Source organism: Saccopteryx leptura, chromosome 6 (genome assembly GCF_036850995.1).
Source record: "Saccopteryx leptura isolate mSacLep1 chromosome 6, mSacLep1_pri_phased_curated, whole genome shotgun sequence".
Classification (NCBI taxonomy): domain Eukaryota; kingdom Metazoa; phylum Chordata; class Mammalia; order Chiroptera; family Emballonuridae; genus Saccopteryx; species Saccopteryx leptura.
In genome coordinates, this window is record NC_089508.1 from 162,610,976 (window position 1) to 162,634,152 (window position 23,177).

At 49.4% G+C, this 23,177-nt stretch overlaps 1 protein-coding gene and 1 non-coding gene across 2 annotated transcripts; both read left to right on the plus strand.

Annotated features, from left to right (window-relative positions):
• Positions 1–2,618: 2,618 nt before the first annotated feature.
• On the plus strand, positions 2,619–2,782 carry LOC136377666 (U1 spliceosomal RNA). Its single transcript, XR_010746345.1, has one exon. It is a non-coding gene; the product is annotated as a U1 spliceosomal RNA (small nuclear RNA).
• A 1,700-nt stretch (positions 2,783–4,482) lies between these two features.
• Positions 4,483–19,086, plus strand: SLC4A9 (solute carrier family 4 member 9). The gene is made up of 22 exons (XM_066342982.1): positions 4,483–4,785; positions 5,127–5,287; positions 5,573–5,686; positions 6,118–6,173; positions 6,321–6,478; positions 6,737–6,824; positions 7,141–7,295; positions 8,263–8,379; positions 8,533–8,707; positions 8,877–9,010; positions 9,151–9,413; positions 10,574–10,632; positions 10,858–11,046; positions 11,177–11,290; positions 12,464–12,625; positions 12,669–12,895; positions 13,573–13,645; positions 15,020–15,088; positions 15,359–15,532; positions 16,152–16,307; positions 16,695–16,794; positions 18,184–19,086. The coding sequence occupies exons 1-21, from the start codon at positions 4,568–4,570 to the stop codon at positions 16,746–16,748; spliced, it is 2,916 nt and encodes a 971-aa protein (XP_066199079.1). The 5' UTR covers positions 4,483–4,567; the 3' UTR covers positions 16,749–16,794; positions 18,184–19,086.
• Positions 19,087–23,177: the final 4,091 nt, after the last annotated feature.

The following is a 23,177-nucleotide window of genomic DNA, read 5'->3' on the forward strand; positions in this document are numbered from 1 at the left end:
TGCATGCGCGCACGAGAGAGAGAAACAGACAGGAAGGAAGAGAGATGAGAAGCATCAACTCATAGTTGTGGCACCTTACTTGTTCATTGATTGCTTTCTCATATGTGCCTTGACTGGGGTGGGGGTCCAACTAAAACAGTGACGACCCCTTGTTCAAGTCAGCGACCTTGGGCTTAAAGCCAGTGACTTTTAGGCTCAAGCCAGCAACCATGGAGTCACCATGCTCAAGCTGGTGACCCTGTGCTCAAGCTGGTGAGCCCACCACACTCAAGCTGACAACCTCGGGGTTTGAAACCTGAGTCTTTAGCATCCCAGGTCAGTGCTCTATCTACTGTGCCACTGCCTGGTCAGTCACATACTATTTCATTTAATTCCCACAACAGTCCTCTGAGAAGGACTGTATTATCCCCCCATTTTATAGATGAGAAAATCAAGGCTGAAGAAGATTGAGCAATTTGCCCAGTTTTCTGTAAGTGAATCTATATACATGTGATAAAATTTCAAAAAAACTACACACACTCACACACAAATGAGTGCATATAGGAACTGGCGAAATCTGAAGAAGACCTGTAGTCTAGTTAACATTATTGTACCAATGTCATTTTCCTGGTTTTGTTATTGTACCATCCTTACATAAGATGTTACCATTGGGGAAGGCTGGATGAAAAGTACCAGCTGGAGACCTCTCTGTACTTATTTTTTTTGCAACTTCTATATTCTTTCTTCTACTATTAGACTCACATAAATAAACAGTTTATAAAACAAGTATTAAAAATTAAAAGTTTTTAAAAAGCTGGTCCTAAGAATTACATAAGAAAATATGCCTAGCACAATGATTGGATACAACTGGCATTTCAGTGTATGATATTTTCTTTCTTCCCCACCCTGGGAGTGACTATTTTCATAGTTATATAATAATTACAGCCCTCCCTCTATTGTGTTAACTATGGACCATGTCTATTTTCAATGCATTATTTTATTCAATAAAGCCTATGAAGTAAGGACTTTTATTATTCCTCTTTTGCCGGTAAGAAAACTCAGGAAGGGCTTTGCTCAAGGACACCCAATAAGTCTGTGACTGAGCCAGGGAGAGACCCCAGTTGGAGAACTCCTGGGCCAGTGTTTCTTCCAGTGCTCACGCCCAGGGCTCCTCACCCACACAACACACCTTCCCTGTGGCAGACTGCTGGTGCCCACAGGCAGGCATTTGGGGTCCTTCTCTCATCCCTCACCAACCTGCCCAGCTCAGGGCACTCAGGGCCCAAGAGGTGGAAGTAAAACCTGTAAAAAGTGACAGCATGGTGGCCCTTGACAGCATGATGGCCCTCTACTAGAGGCAGTCTTGGGAGCCAGGGTATTTGGGGCCATACAGAGGGCAGGGCAGACCATTTAAACTCTGGCAGGAGTAGGGACAAGAAGGGATGGTGTGTGTGTGTGTGTGTGTGTGTGTGTGTGTGTGTGTGTGTGTGAGAGAGAGAGAGAGAGAGAGAGAGAGAGAGAGAGAGAGGGGATATTCATGCCAAGCCCATGCAGACCATTTAAACTCTGGCAGGAGTAGGGACAAGAAGGGATGGTGTGTGTGTGTGTGTGTATGTGTGTGTGTGTGTGTGTGTGTGTGTGAGAGAGAGAGAGAGAGAGAGAGAGAGAGGGGATATTCATGCCAAGCCCATGCTTCTGTCTCTCTCAGATTCCTTTGAGTCACTTGTCCCTGAGCTTGGGGTACATTCTTTAAGTGGGTGGGCACAGGATTCCAGGCCCTTTCAGGCCCTAAGCCAGTTCCTATTCCTCCTGGGACTGAAACCAACTCCCCCCTCAAACTCAGCACCCTGTCCCCAACTGGTAATGATATAGTGACTGAGTCCTCTAATTCTTGCTCTGCGAGCTTCTTAGACTAGGGGCAAATCTCTCCAAGTCCAGGCTAGGGTTGGTGGGAGTGGCTAGCGTGAGTCCCATTTCCCAGGGAGGAGAGAAGGGTCTCAGGTGTCTAGTGAGGATTTTGACCGACGTTCCGATGAGTCTGCTTGGCCCTTTCTCTCCATCCCTGTCGTGCTCCCCAACACCCCATCCCATCAGGCCAGCCAGCCAGGGCAAAGCGGAGGATCGAGGAGCTCTCCTTTGCCTTCTTGCCATGTCCACGCCGCGGCTCACCGCGCCACTCCGCCCACTGGAGCGACCCCACCAATCCAGTCCGCGGGGCCTAGCGCCCTCGTGTGGCCTCCAGGAGAAGCACGTCTCATTTCCCAGCCCCTCCACTTCGGCGCGCTCATTGAACAGAAGTATTAATAATTGAGCGCCAACCACTAGATGCTCCAGGGGTAGCGATGACGATGATAGATAAAGTACCTGCTCTGTGGACGGTACGTTCCAGTGTGTGCGTGTGTGTGGAGGAACAGGCAGTAAAGGATAAACAAAAAAAATAACAGAAGTAGTTACTAATAGTGGTAACTGCTAAGAAGAAAAGAAAAATGTGATGAAATGACCCAAAAGGAAAACTCAGGACAGGATGGAAATGGAAGATTTCCTGCAATAAATACTATCTGAGAGGAGACTCAGATGATGGGGATCCAGTCATGTGAGGATCTAGGAGTTAAGTTTTCCTTGCAGAGAAAAGAGCTACTATACTTACCTGGCAGGGGAGATACCATGATCACGAAGGTGGTTTTCCCAGGGCGAGGCTTATCCATTGCACTCCGGATGTGCTGACCCCTGCGATTTCCCCAAATGTGGGAAACTCGACCGCATAATTTGTGGTAGTGGGGGACTGCGTTCGCGCTCTCCCCTGTAAGAAAGAAAAAAAAAAAAAGAGCTACTGCAAAGACCCTCAGGCAGGAGCAAGTTTTGCAAAAACAAAGGCCAGTATGGGTGGAAAGCAGAGGGCAAGGGGAGAATGGTCTGACGTGCGGTCAGGAGGATGGGCTGGGGCTAGACTATAGGTCTTGTAGGACATGATGAAGTTTAATTTTTCTTCTATGGGTAACAGGAATGTAAAACTGGGTGAGTTTTGAGCATAAGAGTAATGTGGCTCTATTGCCTTTTAAAGGACCCCTGTAGACGCTATGTGAAGAATGGACTTTGGCCAAGGAAGGAAGAGTGGAACCATGGAGATTATTGGAAGAGATTAGAAAGCTATTGGAGCTCTGGCCAGAGAGCTTGGTTGGTTAGAGCATTTCCCGATAAGCAGAGGCTGACAGATCCCCGGTCAGGGCATACACCAAAATGGATTGATGTTTCGGACACTCTTTCTCTAAAATCAACAAAAATAAAAAAATTTTTTTAAAGAATTAAAAGAATGCCTGACCAGGCAGTGGCGCAGTGGATAGAGCGTTGGACTGGGACGTGGAGGACCCAGGTTCGAGACCCCGAGGTCACCAGCTTGAGCGCAGGCTCATCTGGTTTGAGCAAGACTCACCAGCTTGAACCCAAGGTCGCTGGCTTGAGCAAGGGGTCACTCAGCCTGCTGTAGCCCACCAGTCAAGGCACATATGAGAAATCAATCAATGAACAACTAAGGAGCCAAAATGAAGAATTGATGTTTCTCATCTCTCTCCTTTCTGTCTGTCTGTCCCTATCTTTCCCTCTCTCTGACTCTCTGTCTCTGCCACAAAAAAAAAAAAAAAAAAAAAAGAATTAAAAGAACAACTATTGAAATAATTATGGCAGCTTGGATCAGGATAGCAATGGTTGGATGCTAGGCATAGCCTGAAGGTAGAGACAACAGGACTTGCTAATAGACCAGGTTCTCCTTATTCTCATTCTTTGCTCATTCAGCTCCAGGAACTCCTTCACACACACACACACACACACACACACACACACACACACACACACCCTAGCCAGGAACTCCTTCACACACACACACACACACACACACACACACACACCCTAGCTGGCTCCTCCATTACTGGGGGTTGAGTTAGAGGGGCAGACCACCCCAGGGACACAGTTAAATTGGAGAGCTCCCGGGTATTGTTTGACAGAGGAATGTCAGACTTGGCCATTGTGTTCTCCATGAACTGTTTCCACTTTCCATCATTAGCCCATTTAATGGGCAGGGCCTCTGCCTGCTATGTCCCTTACCCTGCCGGCTTCTGTGGACTCAGCTATTTGTTAGGTCTCTGTTTGTCCAAATAGGTGCCCTCAGGGTGTGATGGTGACACCCAAAACAGTCCTGAGTGTTTGGTGTTTTAATTTGATACAGAGTAGGGGACAACATAATCTGGTAGTGTCAATCCTCAGTCCCAGGCCAACAACTTACTCTTGTTTATTTACACAAAACACAGTGAGGTCAGACCTGATCTCACAGAAAACGCACACAACACTCTGGCCTCAGCTAGGGCATTTCTGGAGAGCCTGGGAGAGTTCAGGCTAGCCTTGCAAACATTCCCAGGCCAGTGGGGGATGGGGAAAGCAAGAGGGGAGGTGGTGACCCAGCTGGCTCTGGAGTCAGCAGGCCTTGTCCTGTTTGTGCTGTGCTGCATGGGGCTCCATTATAAATGCAGCCAGCCGGGCCCTGGTCTCAGGCCCTAGGACTGCACTAGTCCAGAAGGGCTGTGCCAGCCTCAGCGACATGAAGCTGCCAGGCCAGGAGGGGTGCAGTGTTGACAGCACATATGAAAGTGTGCCCACAGGAGAGCTGGACAGTGGCCCTGGCTCTGGCCCCAGCCCTGGCGGCTCCTTGGACACGGACAGCCGGGAACTGGGGGTACCCAAGGACCCTCTGCTCTTCATTCAGCTGAATGAACTGCTGGGCTGGCCCCAGGCGCTGGAGTGGAAAGAGACAGGCAGGTGAGTGAAATGCAGGCATTTTATGGGGTCCTTTCCCTCCTCAGCTGGGGTCTCCTCCATGACCCCAGCTCTTCCTGCAGGGGGGTATTCTTACCCCCAGCCAGGAGTTCCTGCTGTGTCCACATATCAGGCCCATGCCCTCTATGATGCTCAGCCTTCTCTGTAGTCTAGTTTTGAGTCCCCCAGACCCAAGATGAGGGGTGACTGCCTGGGGAGGGGCACACTCTGCACAACTGGGCCCACATCTCCCTCATTCATTTACCTTCCTGGCTCTCCTGTGTTCCCACCCCTGGACCCGGGAATATGCCCTCGATGGTCCTGTCTGCCCCTCTCCACCACAGGTGGGTGCTGTTTGAAGAGAAGCTGGAGGTGGGCGGGGGCCGGTGGAGTGCGCCCCACGTGCCCACCTTGGCGCTGCCCAGCCTGCAGAAGCTCCGCAGCCTACTGACCGAGGGCCTTGTCCTGCTGGACTGCCCAGCTCAGAGCCTCCTGGAGCTTGTGGGTATGCTGGCAGCCTTTGTGTGTGTGTGTGGGGGGGGGGCGTGTAGCCATGCCACCATTTCCCTATGATTTCCCCCCAAAGTCTTGGAATTTTCCAGAGCCCACCACACCCACCGTATGGATTTCCATCCCTGTCACAGGGGAGATGGAAAAGCAGAGTGAGGTACAAGCTCCTCCATTTCCTGAGACTGCCAGTGGGAAAATGACCTGGATAGAGGGGCAGTGGGAAGAGCTGGGGGGCAGGGAACTCTCAGGAAAGGGTTGGAGCCCCACCTCTGTGCTCCAGAGCAGGTGACCCGAGTGGAGTCGCTGAGCCCAGAACTGAGAGGGCAGCTGCAGTCCTTGTTGCTGCAGAGACCCCAGCACCTCATCCAGACCACAGGCACCAGGCCCTGTTGGGGTAAGAGACCCCTCCTGGGGCCCAAGACCAAAAATCATGGGGTACAAGGGTCCCAGATCCCTCCTGCACCTTCTTGAACCAGAAGAGGTCTCACCTTGCCTTAGACTCAACCCAGGACTCACCATTGAAAGGAAGCGGGGAACGGTAAGGGAAGAATGGAGTGCTAGAATCACAACAGCCAGAGCTCTGTGAAGGGGTGTTCTTGGTTAGCACTGCGCTGGGAGTCTTATATGTGTGTCTCATTTAATCTGTACAAGCACCTTGTGCAGCAATACCACAATTATGCTCGTTTTAGTGATGAGAAAACAGAGGCTCAGAGGGAAGGGTGTGCTGGTTTTCACAGCTCGTCAATGGCAAAGCTGGTCAGGGAGCCCTGGCGGAACCATTCCCAAAGCCCGTGCTCTTCATCACTACAAAATCCTGTTTTAAAGGGTCTGCCCATCCAAGAGGGGCATCTCTTGATGAGGAAGCCCCCCTGAAAGAACAGGTTTGCAGCCCTTCCTTGGGTAGGGCTGGGAGAGGGGTCACGGATTAACAGCGGACACCCTCCACTGGACTCATCATCAGTTGATATCCTGCCAGCATCCCCCTCCACAAGTAACCTCTCATCCTCTCTCCTTGAACCCCCATCCAGCGTCAGAATGCCCTGAGACAGAAGCTGCCTCCAGGAGCTGAGGCGGGGGCTGTGCTGGCAGGAGAGCTGGGCTTCCTGGCACAGCCAGTGGGGGCCTTTGTGCGGCTGCGGGATCCAGTGGTGCTGGGCCCCCTTACCGAGGTGCCCCTCCCCAGCAGGTGAAGCCTCTGAGTGGGAGTGAGTGATCTTGGAGCCCAGAGAAGGTCTTTACTGGGGAGGGGATTGAGAGCTCTCTGGTCCAGTTCTCTTAGGGTGTGTGGGGGATGGCGCTCAGGGGTCTAGGGAGGGGTTAGTGGTCAAGACTGCAAAGTAGGTTTGCACGAGTGTATGTATAGGAGCTGGTGGGAGTCAGGAGTCAGGGCTGCCCTATGGGATAGCAGCCTCTGACCCTCTCTGGGGCTTGGTTCCTTCCTCAGATTTTTCTGCCTCCTCCTTGGTCCGCCCACACTGGGAAGGAGCTACCACGAGATGGGCCGGGCGGTGGCTGTCCTCCTCAGTGACCCGGTAAGCTGGGCAGGCGTGTGTGCATGTGTGTGTCTGTGGACTCTGTCTGTGTGTTTGAGGACAGCAATGAGGTGGTGTGCTTTGTGTCTGTGAGCATGAGGACTGAAGTTTCCTTGGTTGCCACTGAAGCTCCCTTACCCAGAACAGTGCTGGCGGACAGTAGGCATCCAGGCGATACTCACTGAATGCATGCATCACTGAATGAATGCTTGAACAACTAACTAGTCTGCCTATGTGATTTGTGTGCCTAGTTTTGACACTGAAAATGCATGAAAAACCCAGGTATGCATTTACTGCCACGTTGTGCCATCCCCAGCAATTCCAGTGGTCAGTTCGTCGGGCCAACAACCTTCATGACCTTCTGGCAGCCCTGGATGCCTTCCTAGAGGAGGTGACAGTGCTCCCTCCAGGTCGGTGGGACCCGACAGCCCGGATTCCCCCGCCTAAATGTCTGCCCTCTCAGTACAAAAGGTATCTGGGGTCATCTTTCCGTATAGATCCTTCTTTCCCCATAGTCTTGGGTCCAATTCCACTGTTGAGGAGAGGAGGGTGTCCCAGAAAAGGAACAGGGACTTAGCATATTTCCCATGTACAAGACGCTCCCATGTACAAGACACACCTTAATTTTGGGGCCCAGAATTTTTTTTTTCTCTTTTCTGAAGCTGGAAACGGGGAGAGACAGACAGACTCCCGCATGCGCCCGACTGGGATCCACCCGGCACGCCCACCAGGGGAGACACTCTGCCCACCAGGGGGCAATGCTCTGCCCCTCCGGGGCGTCGCTCTGCGGAGACCAGAGCCACTCTAGCGCCTGGGGCAGAGGCCAAGGAGCCATCCCCAGCACCTGGGCCATCTTTGCTCCAATGGAGCCTTGGCTGTGGGAGGGGAAGCGAGAGACAGAGAGGAAGGAGGGGGTGGGGGTGGAGAAGCAAATGGGCGCTTATCCTATGTGCCTTGGCCGGGAATCGAACCCGGGTCCCCTGCACGCCAGGCCGACGCTTTACCGCTGAGCCAACCGGCCAGGGCGGGGCCCGGAATTTGAAAAACAATATTACATAAAGTTACTAAACTCAAATTTTATTCATCATAAAATTCATACAACTCCTCATCACTATCAAAACTCCCGTCCATTAGCTTGTCCTCATCTGTGTCTGATGACGAATCACTGTCGTCAACAATGAGCGCAAAAACAAGCGCGAAAAAGCGGTAAATGCAAGTAAAAAAGCTACAATCACTGTATAAGACGCACCCAATTTTTAGACCCCAAATTTTTCGAAAAAGGGTGTGTTTCGTATACATGGGGAACTACCGTTGAATTTGGAGTCTGCTAGCAGAGACACCAGCAAGCACCAGGGGGCAGGGTACCATAAAGTCGGTGCTCAATGGGCAACTGGTTGGAGATCCTTCTTTCGTCAACCAAGGTTCCCATTTACCTCAGGCTCCTGTTGCAAATGCAGGAGGTCAAGGACCCCACTGCAGCGAGTGGGGCCCCGGCTGAGGATAGCCACGGCCACCCAGCGCAAGCGCTCAGCATGGAGTTGCAGCGGACGGGCAGGTGAGGTGAGGTGGGGTGGGAGTAAAGGTCAGGGTGCTGGGAGGGGGTGGAGTCCCAGGAACATAGACACTGTGAAGGGGGCTCAGGGACAGTTGTGGAGCTAGGGGCGTGGGATTGTGGAAACCTGTATCACTGACGACCAATGGGCGGGAGGTTGTTCGGGGGCCTTGCCCAGGATGTGCGCCGGAAGGCCCCGTGGTACCCCAGCGACTTCCTGGATGCCCTGCACCCCCAGTGCTTCTCGACTGTGCTCTACATTTACCTGGCCACCATCACTAATGCCATCACTTTTGGGGGGCTGCTGGGAGAAGCGACTGAGGGTGCTCAGGTGGGTGAGGATGTGGAAGGGGGGCAGGCCCAAGCCATGGTGTTCCTCCAGTCATGCCTTCGCTCCTCCTTGGGACTGTGGGTGGGCCGAGGAGGCTCCCTGGAAGCTTGGGTTCCTGTGCTGAGAACTCCAGGATCCTGTGCTAACTGGGTCCCCTGTTGGCTTCTAGGGGGTGCTGGAAAGTTTCCTGGGCACGGCAGTGGCTGGAGTGGCCTTCTGCCTCATGGCGGGCCAGCCCCTCACCATCCTCAGCAGCACGGGGCCAGTCCTGGTTTTTGAACGTCTGCTCTTCTCCTTCAGCAGGTGGGACTCCCTCACCTCATTAGCCTGGTCCTGGCTATTAACAGCGGAGGGTGGAACTGTCTGGCTCTAGGGGCACCTGACCTGGGTTAAGTGAGGGGCCGAACAGCCCTGCCAAAACCTGCCTTTCTCTCACCCTCCAGAGATTACAGCCTGGACTACTTGCCCTTCCGCCTCTGGGTGGGCATCTGGGTGGCCACCTTTTGCCTGGTGCTGGTGGCCACAGAGGCCAGTGTGCTGGTGCGCTACTTTACTCGATTCACCGAGGAAGGCTTCTGTGCCCTCATCAGCCTCATCTTCATCTATGATGCTTTGGGCAAAATGCTGAGCTTGACCCGTGCCTATCCCATCCAGTGGTCCAGCTCTCCCGCCTATGGCTGCTTCTGCCAGTACCCACACCCTGGAGGTAGGTGAGGGAAACAGGGAGCTTGGCAAGATGAGGGAAGATAAGGAGGGAGAGGAGAGTCTTCTTGCTGTCCCCGCTGGTTTAAGTTCAGCAAAATTCTGAGTACTTACCCAGCAGCACTCTGATTCTGAGTCAGTTGAAAATGAGTCAACAGAGCAGGCCCAATATCATCTTTATTTCTGACAATGTGGATAGAACATGGTTGTATTATGGATGAATGGGCTTCCTAACGATGAAACCAAAATTAGGTAGACTTACCCACCCAGTCATGGCCACACTGGACAGGGACTGTGTCGCTTCAGAAGAGCAGTTAGATGAACATGCTCATGCAGCTTACTCCCCAAGCAGGGGAGAATTGGGCAGGGCCAGGCATGCCCAGCTTCTTCTCCCAAACTCACCAATCCAGTGAGTTGCTGCTCTTCCCCTGGTTTGAGTGACTGAGCGTGTGGGGAGAGCTCAGAGTATTACACTTGCACGTGCATAACACTCCACATGGAAGGAAATACTGGGCAAGTCCTGACTGGGGAAGAGGTGTCTTTTCAAAAATGCCAGACTGTGTGCTAGGCATGAACAAGACCAGTTCTGGACTCACAGAGAGCAGGCTGACAGCTGCCGAGGTGGGGGAGTTGGGGTGGTGGTGGAAGGATGGAACAAAAAAGAATAAAAGAGAAAACACTCCTGAACAATGGTGTGGTGACTGCCAGGGAGAGGAAGGACGGGGAGGGTGGAGGAGGGCATAGGAGGGCTAAATGGTGATGGATGGAGACTTGACTTGGGGGTGAACACACAATACAGTGTACAGATGGTGTGTTGTAGAATTGTGCGCCAGAAACCTGTATAATTTTGTTAACAAGTGTCACCTCAATAAATTCAGTAATTAAAAATAAGTCCTGGCCCTGGTAGATTTGTATGCTCACCCACTGAGCAAACATTTGTTGGGCATGTGCTCTGGGCAGCCCTGTGCCGGGCACCAGGGATACAGAGAGGGAGAGAACTGGAAGGGGCCAGGGCCTGAGGCAGTGGCCTGATGAGTAGACAGGTCAGCAGACAGTCACAACTAAGAACTTTCTGGTTCAGCTGGACCATGAGATTAGGCTCTTGTCAGGATGGAGAAGGTTCCCAGGAGAGGGGCACACACCCAATTCTTCTCTGCTCCCCAGGAAATGATTCTCAGTGGACAAGGACAAAGCCAAAAGATAGAGATGACATCTTAAGCATGGTGAGAGCCTGGGAGGGCCGGGTAAAGAAAGGGTGCAGGCCAGAGAAATCAGTGGTCCCTGCCTCTTTCCATCCCACAGGGTAGAGAAACCCTCCTAGGTCACTGAGGCCCAGCCATTGGCTATGGTTGGGAACCTCCTGTCCTGGGCCTTCGGTGTCTCAGTGGGTGTCAGTGGATGTCTGTGCTGCCACCCAGAGCCTCATGCCTGACCACCACTCCAAACAGGACCTAGGCCTGGTCAATGCATCCTTGCTGCCCCCACCTGAGTGTGTCCGGCGGGGAGGCCACCCTCGTGGCCCTGGCTGTCATACAATCCCAGACATTGCCTTCTTCTCCCTCCTCCTCTTCTTTACCTCCTTCCTCGTTGCCATGGCCTTCAGGCATGTAAAGATAAGCCGCTTCTTCCCATCTGTGGTGAGTGTCACCTCTCTTTCCATGGGAGAGGACTAGCTCTTGGCCCTGGGCCCTGCCTGTGAATGGGAAAGGGTACAGAAGAAAGGTGATGGCGGGCCTGAAACTGACCGATTGTCCACTGTGTGGCCAGGTGCGCAAAGTACTCAGCGACTTCTCCTCAGTCCTGGCCATCCTGCTGGGCTGTGGCCTGGATGCCTTCCTGGGCCTAGCCACGCCGAAGCTCACGGTGCCCAGAGAGTTCAAGGTGAGAGCTGGGAGAGGGAGAGCAGGGCCTGCAGACAGCACCCTGGAGGAGGGAGCTGCCTAGATCCCACACTTCGTCTCCTCTACGCTTCTGTTTGCTCACTTGTAAAATAGAAATAGTGATAATGGCCTCACACAGTTGTTGTGAGGATGAATGAGCCACTGCTCCAGATACACAGTGAGCACAGAATGCTCAGGAGCTATTATTATATGTATGGAGTTAAGAGGATGGGCTCCGGCCAGCAAGCCCTTGGTTTGAGTTCCAGTTCTGCCACTTCCTAGCTGTGTGACCTTAGGCAAGTTAACCCACATTTCTGAGCCTCAATTTATTCATTTATAAAATGAAAATAATAGTTCCTACCCCATAGATGTTTTGAGGTTTACAAATACTATTATAAAGCACTTATCACAGTGTGGGACTGGCACATACCAAGACCTCACTAAATGTTAACAATTGGTTCTCCCTACCCCTGGCATGGCCCTACCCACTCTGCTACTCCCACTCCCTTCTTTGACCCTTGGTTGCCTGCTTGGGTCAAGTGAAGCCAGAGCTCCCTCCCTGGGCATGACAGTGTGCAGAACAAAGCTTAGCACTGACTTGGCACTTAGACTTTGCGCGTGCACTTGGAGACCTCCCTTCCAGCTTCCCCCAGGACAGGACAGCAGGGGGACTCCAACTGAGGCAGACTCAGGGCTTCAACCTAAGGCAACAGCTAGGGCCACATCCCCTACACAGACGCTTATAATCAGAGCAGACGCAGACACACCCAGTCCTGCCCTTGTCCCGGATCAAGGCAGGTCTGAGCCTGAGTTGCCCCACCCTGGATTTTGATGGGGGTGCCTAGGGAAGAGAGCTCCGCACACCAAGAAGTATGGGCAGGCTTCATTTACCACCTCCTCCTGCAGGGAAGGAAGGCCCCGGAGAACCAAAGTCCAGAGCCCCTAGCTCCAGCCCAACACACAGGCTGGTCCCCCTCCTTCTGCACTCCTTTACAGCATTAGAATGCTGTGACCAGCTATGGACACACACACACACTGCTTCCATCTAACATCCAGGGTCTTGGGGGACAGGGTTGTGGTAAGGGGGGTTGTGAAAGAATGCCAAGCTGGGGTGTGCAGGTGAGGTCCTCTTGGGAGACCCTCTCCAATCTGTCCATGGAATGTCCTCCCACAGCCCACACTACCTGGGCGTGACTGGCTGGTGTCACCTTTTGGAACCAACCCTTGGTGGCTGAGTGTGGCGGCCGCCCTGCCTGCCCTGCTGCTGTCTATCCTCATCTTCATGGACCAGCAGATCACAGCGGTCATTCTCAACCGTGCTGAATACAGACTGCAGGTAAGGCCTACCGGTAACACCCAAGGGACAGAGCCCTAGGGAGGGTTGGCCTGGGCTAGCTTCATCCTCATTGCCCCACCACTACCTGCAGAAGGGAGCTGGCTTTCACCTGGACCTCTTCTGTGTGGCTGTGCTGATGCTGCTCACATCAGCGCTCGGGCTGCCCTGGTATGTCTCAGCCACTGTAATCTCCTTGGCCCACATGGACAGTCTTCGGAGAGAGAGCAGAGCCTGTGCTCCAGGGGAGCCCCCCAGCTTCCAGGGCATCAGGTGAGGCCAGAGCTTGGCAGGCTGGAATGAGAGGTGGGCAGCAAGGTGGGGGGGCAGGGGACAAGGCAGAGTTGTTAGGGCAGCCCTGTGATCACTGCAGTGGGGAGAGAGGGTGGGTTCTGGTCTCCGAGGTGGGTGCGTCAGATCTTCCCCCTCCTCCTCCAGCCATGGGACAGGGAGGGCCCTCAGAGGAGCATCACTGAAGTGAAGGTGGAGGCAGCCAGGGCTGAGCAAGGGTGGGGTGCCACCTACCAAGCCCCGTTCATTGGAGGAGCACCTTATTGATGTTACACAATCACCATCACCAAAACAATGTTGTAACTGCTGGGAACAAAATCTATCCAAAGTATGTGAAATCAATTTTGTAAACTGAAATGAAAATCTTTATGACAGTGTAAAATTGCTAATTTTCCAGCAAAATTTAAAAAAGAATAAAAACAATGAGCACCTATGAGCTTGAACTGATGGAGAGGCCTGGACCCCTATCCTGCAGGGCCCTGTCCCTTCCTCCCCTCCAGTTTTCCGCACCCAGCTAAGGCCCCCTCCTTGCTACACGGCTGTTGGAGGATCCCTCCACTTCCCTCCTGCCAGGGCCTATAGTGAGGCCTGGCTTGGGTCTCCAGTCTGGGCACCTCAGGGGCACACCCAGACCCTGGCTGACTTCCCTTTCCCCACAGGGAGCAGAGGCTGACAGGCCTGGTGGTGTTCATCCTTACAGGAATCTCCATCTTCCTGGCACCTATACTCAAGGTACCTTTGTTAGGCAGGCCGGCGTCAGGAGCAGGGTAGTAATAATAAACACAAGCACCGACACTGGCTAAACACTCACTGTGTGTTCAGTTTCTCCATACCTGGCTTCATTCAGTCCTCACATTAACCCTGAGATGCATGTGTCCTTTACAAATGAGGAGACTGAAGGTTCAGAAGCGCTCACAGAGATCACTAAGAGAGCTAGCTTCTCAGATCTGAGAACTGAAACTCCTACCCAGTGGGCTTTCTACCCAGTGGACAGGGTGTAGGCATGCCTCACCCCACCCAGGGGCCAAATGCCGCCCTTGCCCCAGCCTCTCAACAAGTCTTAGACTCAGAGTGTGACCATCACACCTCAGAAAAATTTTGACACAAAAGCCCTTCACTTCTCCCTCACCGGATGTTTATAGAACACCTGCTGTGTACAGGGCTCTGCTAGGCACCTGGGGGGGGGGGTGTACTGAAATGGGATATAGAATCAAGCCCCTGTCAGTAATACACACAAACAAATAAAGTAACAAGTAATAGCAGAAAGGTTCACCAAGCCAAGACAGCAAAGGAGGGTGTGGAGAACAGCACACAAGAGTCCCTGGCAGGAGCACAAGAGGTTAGGGAGGGAAAGGTCCCAGGGAGTCTGGGTGAGAGTGGAGTAGTTGAAAGAGCCTGATGAACCGGATCAGTGGCTTACTAACTAGGTGACTCTCATTCAGCAGATATTTACTGAGCACAAACCATATGCCAAACACTGTCCCAAGGGATATAATGGTGATCAAAAGAGATCATCATTCTTCATAGTCTGGTGAGAGGAGACAGATTAAAAAAATGAAATAAAAATATGATAATTTCAGATAGTGATCACTTCCATGAGAAGTAAAAGGGTAAGGTGATTAGAGTGTCGGGGTCTACTTTAGATGATCGGGGGAGGCCTTTCTGGGAGGGGGTCATGGGATGAGTAGCGAGAAGGAAGTCAGGGCATTTTATGTGGAGGAAAATAGCAAAGTAAAAGGCCTTGCAAGGGGTAGACATAAATTTGGGCATGCAGAGGGAAGGAAAGGAGGTGAGTATAGCTGGAACAGAGAAAGCAGAGAGGAAAGTGATAGATAACACTGGAGAATCAATGAGGTAATGGGCAAGTTACTAAGTTTCTCTGAAACCCAATTTTTCCATTGGTAAAATGGAGACAGTTACAGGATTCGCCTCATCTGACTGATGTGAAGAATCAGTGAGATCAGGCATGGCAGGTGGGAAAGAAAGGGAGACTTGAGCAGGCTTAAATGTGGGAGGCTGGAGGCTGGGGTTGGAGGCAGGTGGAAGGGCAGCAGGACATCTGGCACAGGTAAACTACTTTGCTAGCTCCCTACTTCTTTCTACCAGTTCATCCCAATGCCTGTGCTCTATGGCATCTTCCTGTACATGGGGGTGGCAGCCATTAGCAGCATCCAGGTGAGCCCATTAAAATCGCCATGAAACCCCTTTCCTTTCTTGTTGGCACTTCTTGCCAATTCCCCTCCTGTCCTCTTCCTGTTTTTTTGTTTAGTTTTGTTTTGTTTTTTTTTTTCCCTTTTCTGGGCACAGGGACTCTGCTGTCATGCTCTGGGTGAAGAGGGGGCCGAGGGAGTCATCTGACTGCCCCAGTGCTGAGCTTTAATGGCTAACAGTGACACGCTCCAGGTTACCTTAATACCCTGCTTCTCTCCTCCTTTGTTCCCTCAGTTCACGAAGAGGGTGCAGCTATTATTGATGCCAGCAAAACACCAGCCAGACCTCCTGCTCTTGAGGCACGTGCCCCTGAGCAGGGTCCACCTCTTCACAGCCATCCAGCTGGCCTGCCTGGGTCTGCTTTGGATAGTCAAGTCTACACCTGCAGCCATCATCTTCCCCATCATGGTGACTCAGGGTGGGGTGGTATCCTGGGGGTTCCTGGGAGACTCTAAGCCTGGGAGGGTGGCCAAGGCCTCCGTAAGAGGAAGACTCTTTCCTCACTCACTTGCCCCCGCTCTGCCTGGTTAGGAGTCCTAGGACAAAGAAAGATGGCCGAGAGGTGCCTACAGGTGGGCTAGTCCTAGGGTACCTGATTCAACTCCTTTCCCAATCTCTTTGGGCTGATCAACCACAGGTAGGGATATAAAGCCCAGAAAAACCCTGAGGCCCTGGGAAAGGCAGTGCTGCCACTTTTGTTACTTAGTGAGGTGATAATGTAGGTGGCTTCTGACTTTGTTCTTACTGAGGGAGGCAAGAGCCACGGACTTTGCAGTAGGACCAATCTGGTTACCACATCACAGCTGTGTGACCGCTAAGAAGTTCCTAAACTTTCAGGGCCTCAATTTCCTTCTCTGTATAATGGCAATAATTATATCCACCAGTAGGAGTGTGTTAGCGTTAGTGAAATAATATACAATGATACAATGCCTAGCATGTTGGAAGTGTTGTGTTGAATAAATGTTACCACTGTTAATGTTCCTGCTGCTGTTGCTGACAGCCCTGGGCTTTGTTTCTGTCCCTGCAGTTGCTGGGTCTGGTGGGAGTCCGAAAGGCACTGGAGTGGGTCTTTTCACCACAGGAACTCCTCTGGCTTGACGAACTGATGCCAGAGAAGGAAAGGAGCATCCCTGAGAAGGGGCAGGAGCCAGAGTACTCATTCAGTGGGAGTGACAGGAAAGATGTGAGCTCCAGGATGGGCTGTGAGGAGAAGGGGGCAGTGTGGGGGGGGGGCGCTGTCATACAGGAGTTGTCCCTAAAGTCTAATATCTCTATTAAGCCTGAAGATCTGATCAATACAGTTATTCCCCTTAGCTCTGTATTGACAAAGGCACACTGAAAGGGTGAGGGAAATATTTCTTCTTCGGGCAGGGGCCCTGGTTTATGAGCCCATGGTCGGGGAAGGGCTGGGGACACAGAGTTAGTGAGCCGTCTTTCTCAACCCTGACCTTTGTTTTTATCTCAATGTGGGTTTATAGCCTTTCACTCCCTCGGTCCCTTTCTCTCTGCTGTCTCTTGTTTTTTGTTTTTGTCTATATTCCCAACTCTTCTTGAGATCTCTGTTCTACAGTCAGAGCTGATGTATCAGCCAAAGGCTCCAGAAATCAACATCTCTGTGAATTAGCTGGAGTGGGAATCTGAGAGTGGAGATTCCAGGAAATAAACATGAGGTGAGGGTGTGAAGTAAGTCCCCTTGTTCTCGAGGGGGAGGGGGGATGGGAACTCAGACCTAGGAGACCTCCAGTGTGTTGACCAGCCCTGTTTTCTGTTTATGCTCCAGTCCCTCATGAACCAGAGAACAGAAGTGGGTAGAACAACCCCTCCAGAGGGAAGAAACAAATGAGGCTATCTAGGCTTGGCTCCCTGAGGCACTCAAATCTGGCCAGTAGAGGGAGCTCAAACTCACACCAAACTGGATGTAGAGTCAGGAGTCAGGGAAGGGAGGGAGGGGTGCAATGACAAAAGAATGAGAAAGAGAGGGGAGGAGAAAAGGAAGGATCAATCTCCCTGCTATTTTCCTTTGCCTTTGGAGGCTCCTCCCTAGTCTGCTGAGAACCACACTCCAGACAAAGTGGAGGGATTCTCTGTCATTTGCCCTCTCTGCCATTTCTTCATTATACTCACCCATTTATCAAAACATTTTCTTAGTACTTATGGAGTATCTAGGTACTAGAGATGCAGTAATTAAGACATCATTGTCCCTGACCTTGAGAAGTTAAAATTCCACTGGGAAAGACAAATAGCGGCCCTGGCTGGTTGGCTCAGTGGTAGAGCGTTGGCCTGGCGTGCAGGAGTCCCGGGTTCAATTCCCAGCCAGGGCACACAGGAGAAGCACCCATCTGCTTCTCCACCCCTCCCTCTCTCCTTCCTCTCTGTCTCTCTCTTCCCCTCCCGCAGCCAAGGCTCCATTGGAGCAAAGTTGGCCTGGGCGCTGAGGATGGCTCCGTGGCCTCTGCCTCAGGCGCTAGAATGGCTCTGGTTGCAGCAGAGCAATGCCCCAGATGGGCAGAGCATCACCCCCTGGTGGGCATGCCAGGTGGATCCCGGTCGGGCGCATGCGGGAGTCTGTCTGACTGCATCCCCGTTTCCAACTTCAGAAAAATACAAAAAAAAAAAAAAAAGACAAATAGCAACTGTGAGAGTGGGACAGTGCTTGCTAAGGGGAAGCACAGGCTATGTGAGCAGAGGGCTGAAGCCCTTCTTGGAGGGTGGTAAAGGTGGGGTGCTGGGAGTTGGGGAAGGCTTCCAAAAGGAAGTGGTCTATGTATAATTTGAAATCTGAACAATGAATAGAAGCTAGCCAGGACAAACTGAGGGCACATGTGCAAAGCATGGAATCCCCCCCACACTTCCATAAGCTGAATTCTTTTCAGAACACCATCCTTTCCATGCCTCTTGGGGCCCAGGAACCCGCCACTTGCAATAGAAAGTTCTGGGGCTACAGGGAGATTCAGTGGCTGGCCCAGAACAAGACCTCCTGGCTTTCCTTATTCCCTGTCAAAGCTTTGCTTTACTGTGCCCCCAAGCACTTGCTCTGACCACACCATGTCTCCTCTCAGTTCACAGGTGTTTACTCAGGACATTGTTGGCCTTTGGCTTAACTACCAGATGCTCAGTCAGCTGGGAACCTGGAACAATGGGTCAAGACTGGAAGGCAGCTGGCCAAGACCTCAGTCACCCTCCTGATCTGGGGTGGAGAGTAGCGGGGAGCCAGCAGGTTTGCTTTGTGGTTAGGAAAGGCTGGGAAGCTGGGGGAACTGACCAGGCCCCATTCATGCTCTACCCCATTAAAGGGACCCAAGTCCAGAAGCCCTTCCCATTTTGAACTTTCTGTCCTCACAAACTCTCTTCTACAGAATCGGCAGGTTATCAGAGAACTCTGGTCAGCTTGCAAAAGTGAGACAAAGTCTTTCTTTCTAAAATAAGTATTCCTCTATCTGGTGAAACAGTTCCCCCCACCCCACATATTAATATAAAAATAATGTTTTTGTTTCTGTTTTTCTTACCTCAAGTAAATCAGATAACTGCAAAACACTGAAATACCACAGACCTGTTTAATTTTGAAATGGAAACCATCCTGGATATAACCAGTGTTTGTACTTTAGTTCAGATTTATTTCAATCAACACAATAATATTTTTATTAAAATGAGATTACAGGCCTGACCTGTGGTGGCGCAGTGGATAAAGAGTAGACCTGGAAATGCTGAGGTCGCCGGTTCGAAACCCTGGGCTTGCCTGGTCAAGGCACTTATGGGAGTTGATGCTTCCAGCTCCTCCCCCCCTTCTCTCTCTCTGTCTCTCCCTCTCCTCTCTAAAATGAATAAATAAATTTAAAAAAATGAGATTACACTGTTGAGTTCTAGAACATGCTTGTCACTGAATATGCATTGGATATTTCCTCTATATCAGTATATACCTATCTACCTTATTCTTTTTTGTCATCTGCATAGAATAAATAACCTTTAAATTAAAAAAGACATCATCTATACAAAGGAGTATATAAATGTCTTTGGCAAATGCAAGAATTTCTCCAAAATATATACCAAGGTGTGAAACTAAAGAGTAACAATAGAAAGAACACTTGTGTATCCACGTGTTATAAAATAGCATATATCTGGTCCTTTTAGAAGCCCCTCTGTATGTTCCTTCCAGATTCCATCCCCAATTCCAGGTAACCACTAAAATTTTTTTTTTAAATTAAGTGAGGAGGGGAGGCAGAGACAGACTCCTGCTAGTGCCCTGACCAGGAACCACCTGGCAAGCCCACCACAGGGCAATCCTCTACCCATCTGGGGTGTTGCTCTGTTTCTCAGCAACTAAGCTCTTCTTAACACTTGAGGCAGAGGCCACTGGAGCCATCCTCAGTGCCTGGGGCCAACTTGCTCCAATTGAGCCATGGCTGCAGGAGAAGAGAGAGAGAGAGAAAGAGAGAAGCAAATGGTCCTGTGTGCCCTGACTGGGAATCAAACCCAGAACCAACCACTGGGAATCTACCACTGAGCCAATCGGCCAGGATAACACTAAATTTGATAGTAATTATTTTCTTACTTTTCTTTATAGTTACACATCAATTTATATATTTTTATGTATTTATTATTTGGCCTTATTTTTTAATGTTATATAAAATGGAATCATAGTACAGTTGTCGCTTACCATATTACAGTTCACTTTTCACAGTCTCTCTGTATTGTGGATTTTAAAATTGTATATATCTAATTTTGTATCGCAGATTTTTCGCTATATCCCACGATTTTGCAGTACATAGGTGTTTTTGTATATTATTTTAATTATTTTTGCAGTAAAATAAGCAAAATAAGTGTGGGAAAGGTTAGTAACAGTGTGGGAAAGGTTTATAAGTGTAGGGAGGGTTTATAAAGCCTTAAAGTATATGTAAATAATAAAATAAATATAAGGTCACTACTTCGTGGATTTTTGCCGATTGCAGGGGGTTCTGGAACCTAATCCCTGCGATACACGAGTGACCATTGTAGTATATGAATTCTCTTGTGACTGCTTCTTTCACTCAACATTGTTTTGCAAACCAAACGTGAGGATGTAGGCAGCTGTAGAGTGTTCATTTCCATTGCTGTGTTGCACTCCATTGTATGACTCTACCACAGTTCAACTACCCATTTTTCTGTTGACTAACTGAACCTGGTGACATCTGAACCTGGTACTTGCTTTGCGGAAAGTTTGAGCTGATTCAAATCCTTTGATGGTTATAGGATTTTAAACAGAAATTAAAGATTTTTTCTTTTTTGAGCAGTTTTAGATGATAAGTTATAAGATTCTCAGGCTCTTATTTCTTCTTTAGCCAGTTTTAGTAAATTGTATTTTTCTAGGAATCTATTAGTTCCATTTTGTTTTTCATATTTATTGGCATAAAGTTATTATATTCTATATCTTCTTAATCTATGTAGCATATTTAGCTATTGAGATATGGTACCCCTGTCATTTTAAATATTACACATCCTTATTTTTGTTCTTGGTTACTTTTGCCAGAAGTTAGTCTATTTTACTAGTATTTTCAAATAGCTAACTTCTGGCTTTCTTTTTTTTTGTGACAGAGAGAGGGACAGACAGACAGGAAGGGAGAGAGATGAGAAGCATCAATTCTTTGTTGCAGCACCTTAGTTGTTCATTGATTGCTTTTTCATAAGTGCCTTGACTGGGGGGCTCCAGCAGAGCAAGTGACCCTTTGTTCAAGCCAGCGACCTTGGGCTCAAGCCAGCGCCTTGGGGTCATGTCTATGATCCCATGCTCAAGCCAGCAACCCCGTGCTCAAGCTGGTGAGCCTGTGCTCACGCTGGTGACTTTGAGGTTTCGAATCTGGGTCCTCTGCATCCCAGTCCAACGCTCTATCCACTGCACCACCACCCAGTCAGGCTTTGTTGATCCTCTCTACTGAATATTTTTCTACTTCATTAATTTCTGCTCTTTATTATTTTTTCATTTTCTTTAGGTTTATTCTATTGTTTTTCTAACATCTTAGCTCATTATTTTGAGCCTTAGTTGTTTCCTAAACTACAGCAGTAAGCAGTACTGCTATAGAGTTCCTTTGAAGTACTCCTTTACTGCATCCCACAGTTTTGATACAGTATTCTCATTACCATTTCTAAGTATTTTCTAATTTTTAAATGATTTCCTCTTTGAAAGTTAAATGCATTTTTAAAAATTCCAAATATATGTTTTCCCCCTAATTATCTTCATGTAACTAATTTCTAATTTAATTGCATTTAGAGATTTATGGGACTAACTTTATTGTCTGGCATGTGGTCATTTTTGTAAAGTTCCATGTGTGTTTGAGAATGTTTATTCTTGGCCCTGGCCGGTTGACTCAGTAGGTAGAGCATCAGCCAGTGTGCAGACATCCCGGGTTTGATTCCCAGTCAGGGCACACATGAGAAATGACCATCTGCTTCTCTTCTCCCCTTTCTCTCTCTCTTCCCCACTCACAGCCAGTGGCTCAACTGGTTCAAGAGTCAGCCCCTGGCGCTGAGGATGACTCAGTTGGTCCAAGCGTCGGCCATAGGCACTGAGTATAGCTCGGATGATTCCAGCATCAGCCCCAGACGGGGGTTGCCAGGTAGATCCCAGTCAGGGTATATGTGGGAGTCTGTCTAGCTCACCTCCTCTCACTTAAAAAGAAGAAAAGAAAAAAAAGAAAATGTTTACTCTCCAATTTTTGAAGCAATTTTCAATCTCTTTCTTTTAAGCTAGCTTACAAATTGTGCTGTTCAAAATGTTCTATATATGTCATGACTTTTTTTGATCTGCTAAAATATCAAATAGTAGGCCCTGGCTGGTTGGCTCGGTTTTAGAGTGTTGGCCGGTGTGTTGATGTCCCAGGTTCAATTCCCAGTCAAGGCACACAGGAGAAGCGACTATCTGTTTTTCCACCCCTTCCCCTCTCCCTTCTCTATCTCTCTTTCTTCCCTTCCCATAGCCATGGCTCAAATGGTTTGAGAAAGTTGGCCCCGGGTGCTGAGGATGGCTCCATGGCCTTGCCTCAGGTGCTAAAAATAGCTCAATTGCTGAACAACAGAACAGCAGCCCCAGATGGGCAGAGCATCACTGGGTAGGGGGCTTACTGGGTGGATCCCAGTCGGGGTGCATGTGGGGAGTCTGTCTCTCTGCCTCCCTGCTTCACACTTAAGAAAAAAAAATAAAAGAATTTTAAAGATAAAAATTATATTTAACCTAGCAGTTTAAAATTTTTAGTTAGGAGGTGTTCAGAAATTTAAATCTATACAATACCAAAAAGAAAAATTCTGATGGCCCTTTCTGATGTTATAAAGAAGGATCCTAACATGATAGTCTTAGTATCTACTCACAGAGAAATACATACTGAAATGATCATTTATTTCATTTTTCAAATTTTATTTATTGATTTAGAGAGAGAGAGAAAAGAGAGAGAAAAAAGGGGGAGGGAGAATCAGGAAGCATCAACTCATAGTAGTTGTTTCCTGTATGTGCCTTGACCAGGCAAGCCCAGGATTTCAAACTGGCACAGTGTTCCAGGTCGACGCTTTATCCACTGCACCACCACAGGTCAGGCTAAAATTATTATTTAAATTTAGATAATTGTATATTCACTTATTTCAACAGTATTTACATATTGTTGATAGCATCTTCTTTTAGATTTACTTATCTAAACAATCTTCAAATACTTATTGAACATCAACAATGTCCTGTCAGATAAGGTTTCTGATTTCATGGAATTTACATTATAGTGTAGGAGAGAAGTAATAAGCAAAAAATAAGATAATCTCAGATAATGGCAAGTACTCTAAAGAAAATAAAACAGGGTAAGATTATAGGAACTCGGGGAAGACATTACTTAAGATGGATATTCAGTGAAGGCCTATCTGGGGAGGTGATCTTTAGGTTGTGATCTGAGTGGCAATGAACCAGACAAATTATCATCTGCCAGCAGTCAAGTTGTGGTAAATATATACATGAATTTAAGAGCTCTACTGTTCCTGGGTTGGGAACCTTTGTCATCAGGGAAAGATTCTGAGGTCAGTACCAGCTTCAAACTTAGCCCTTAGC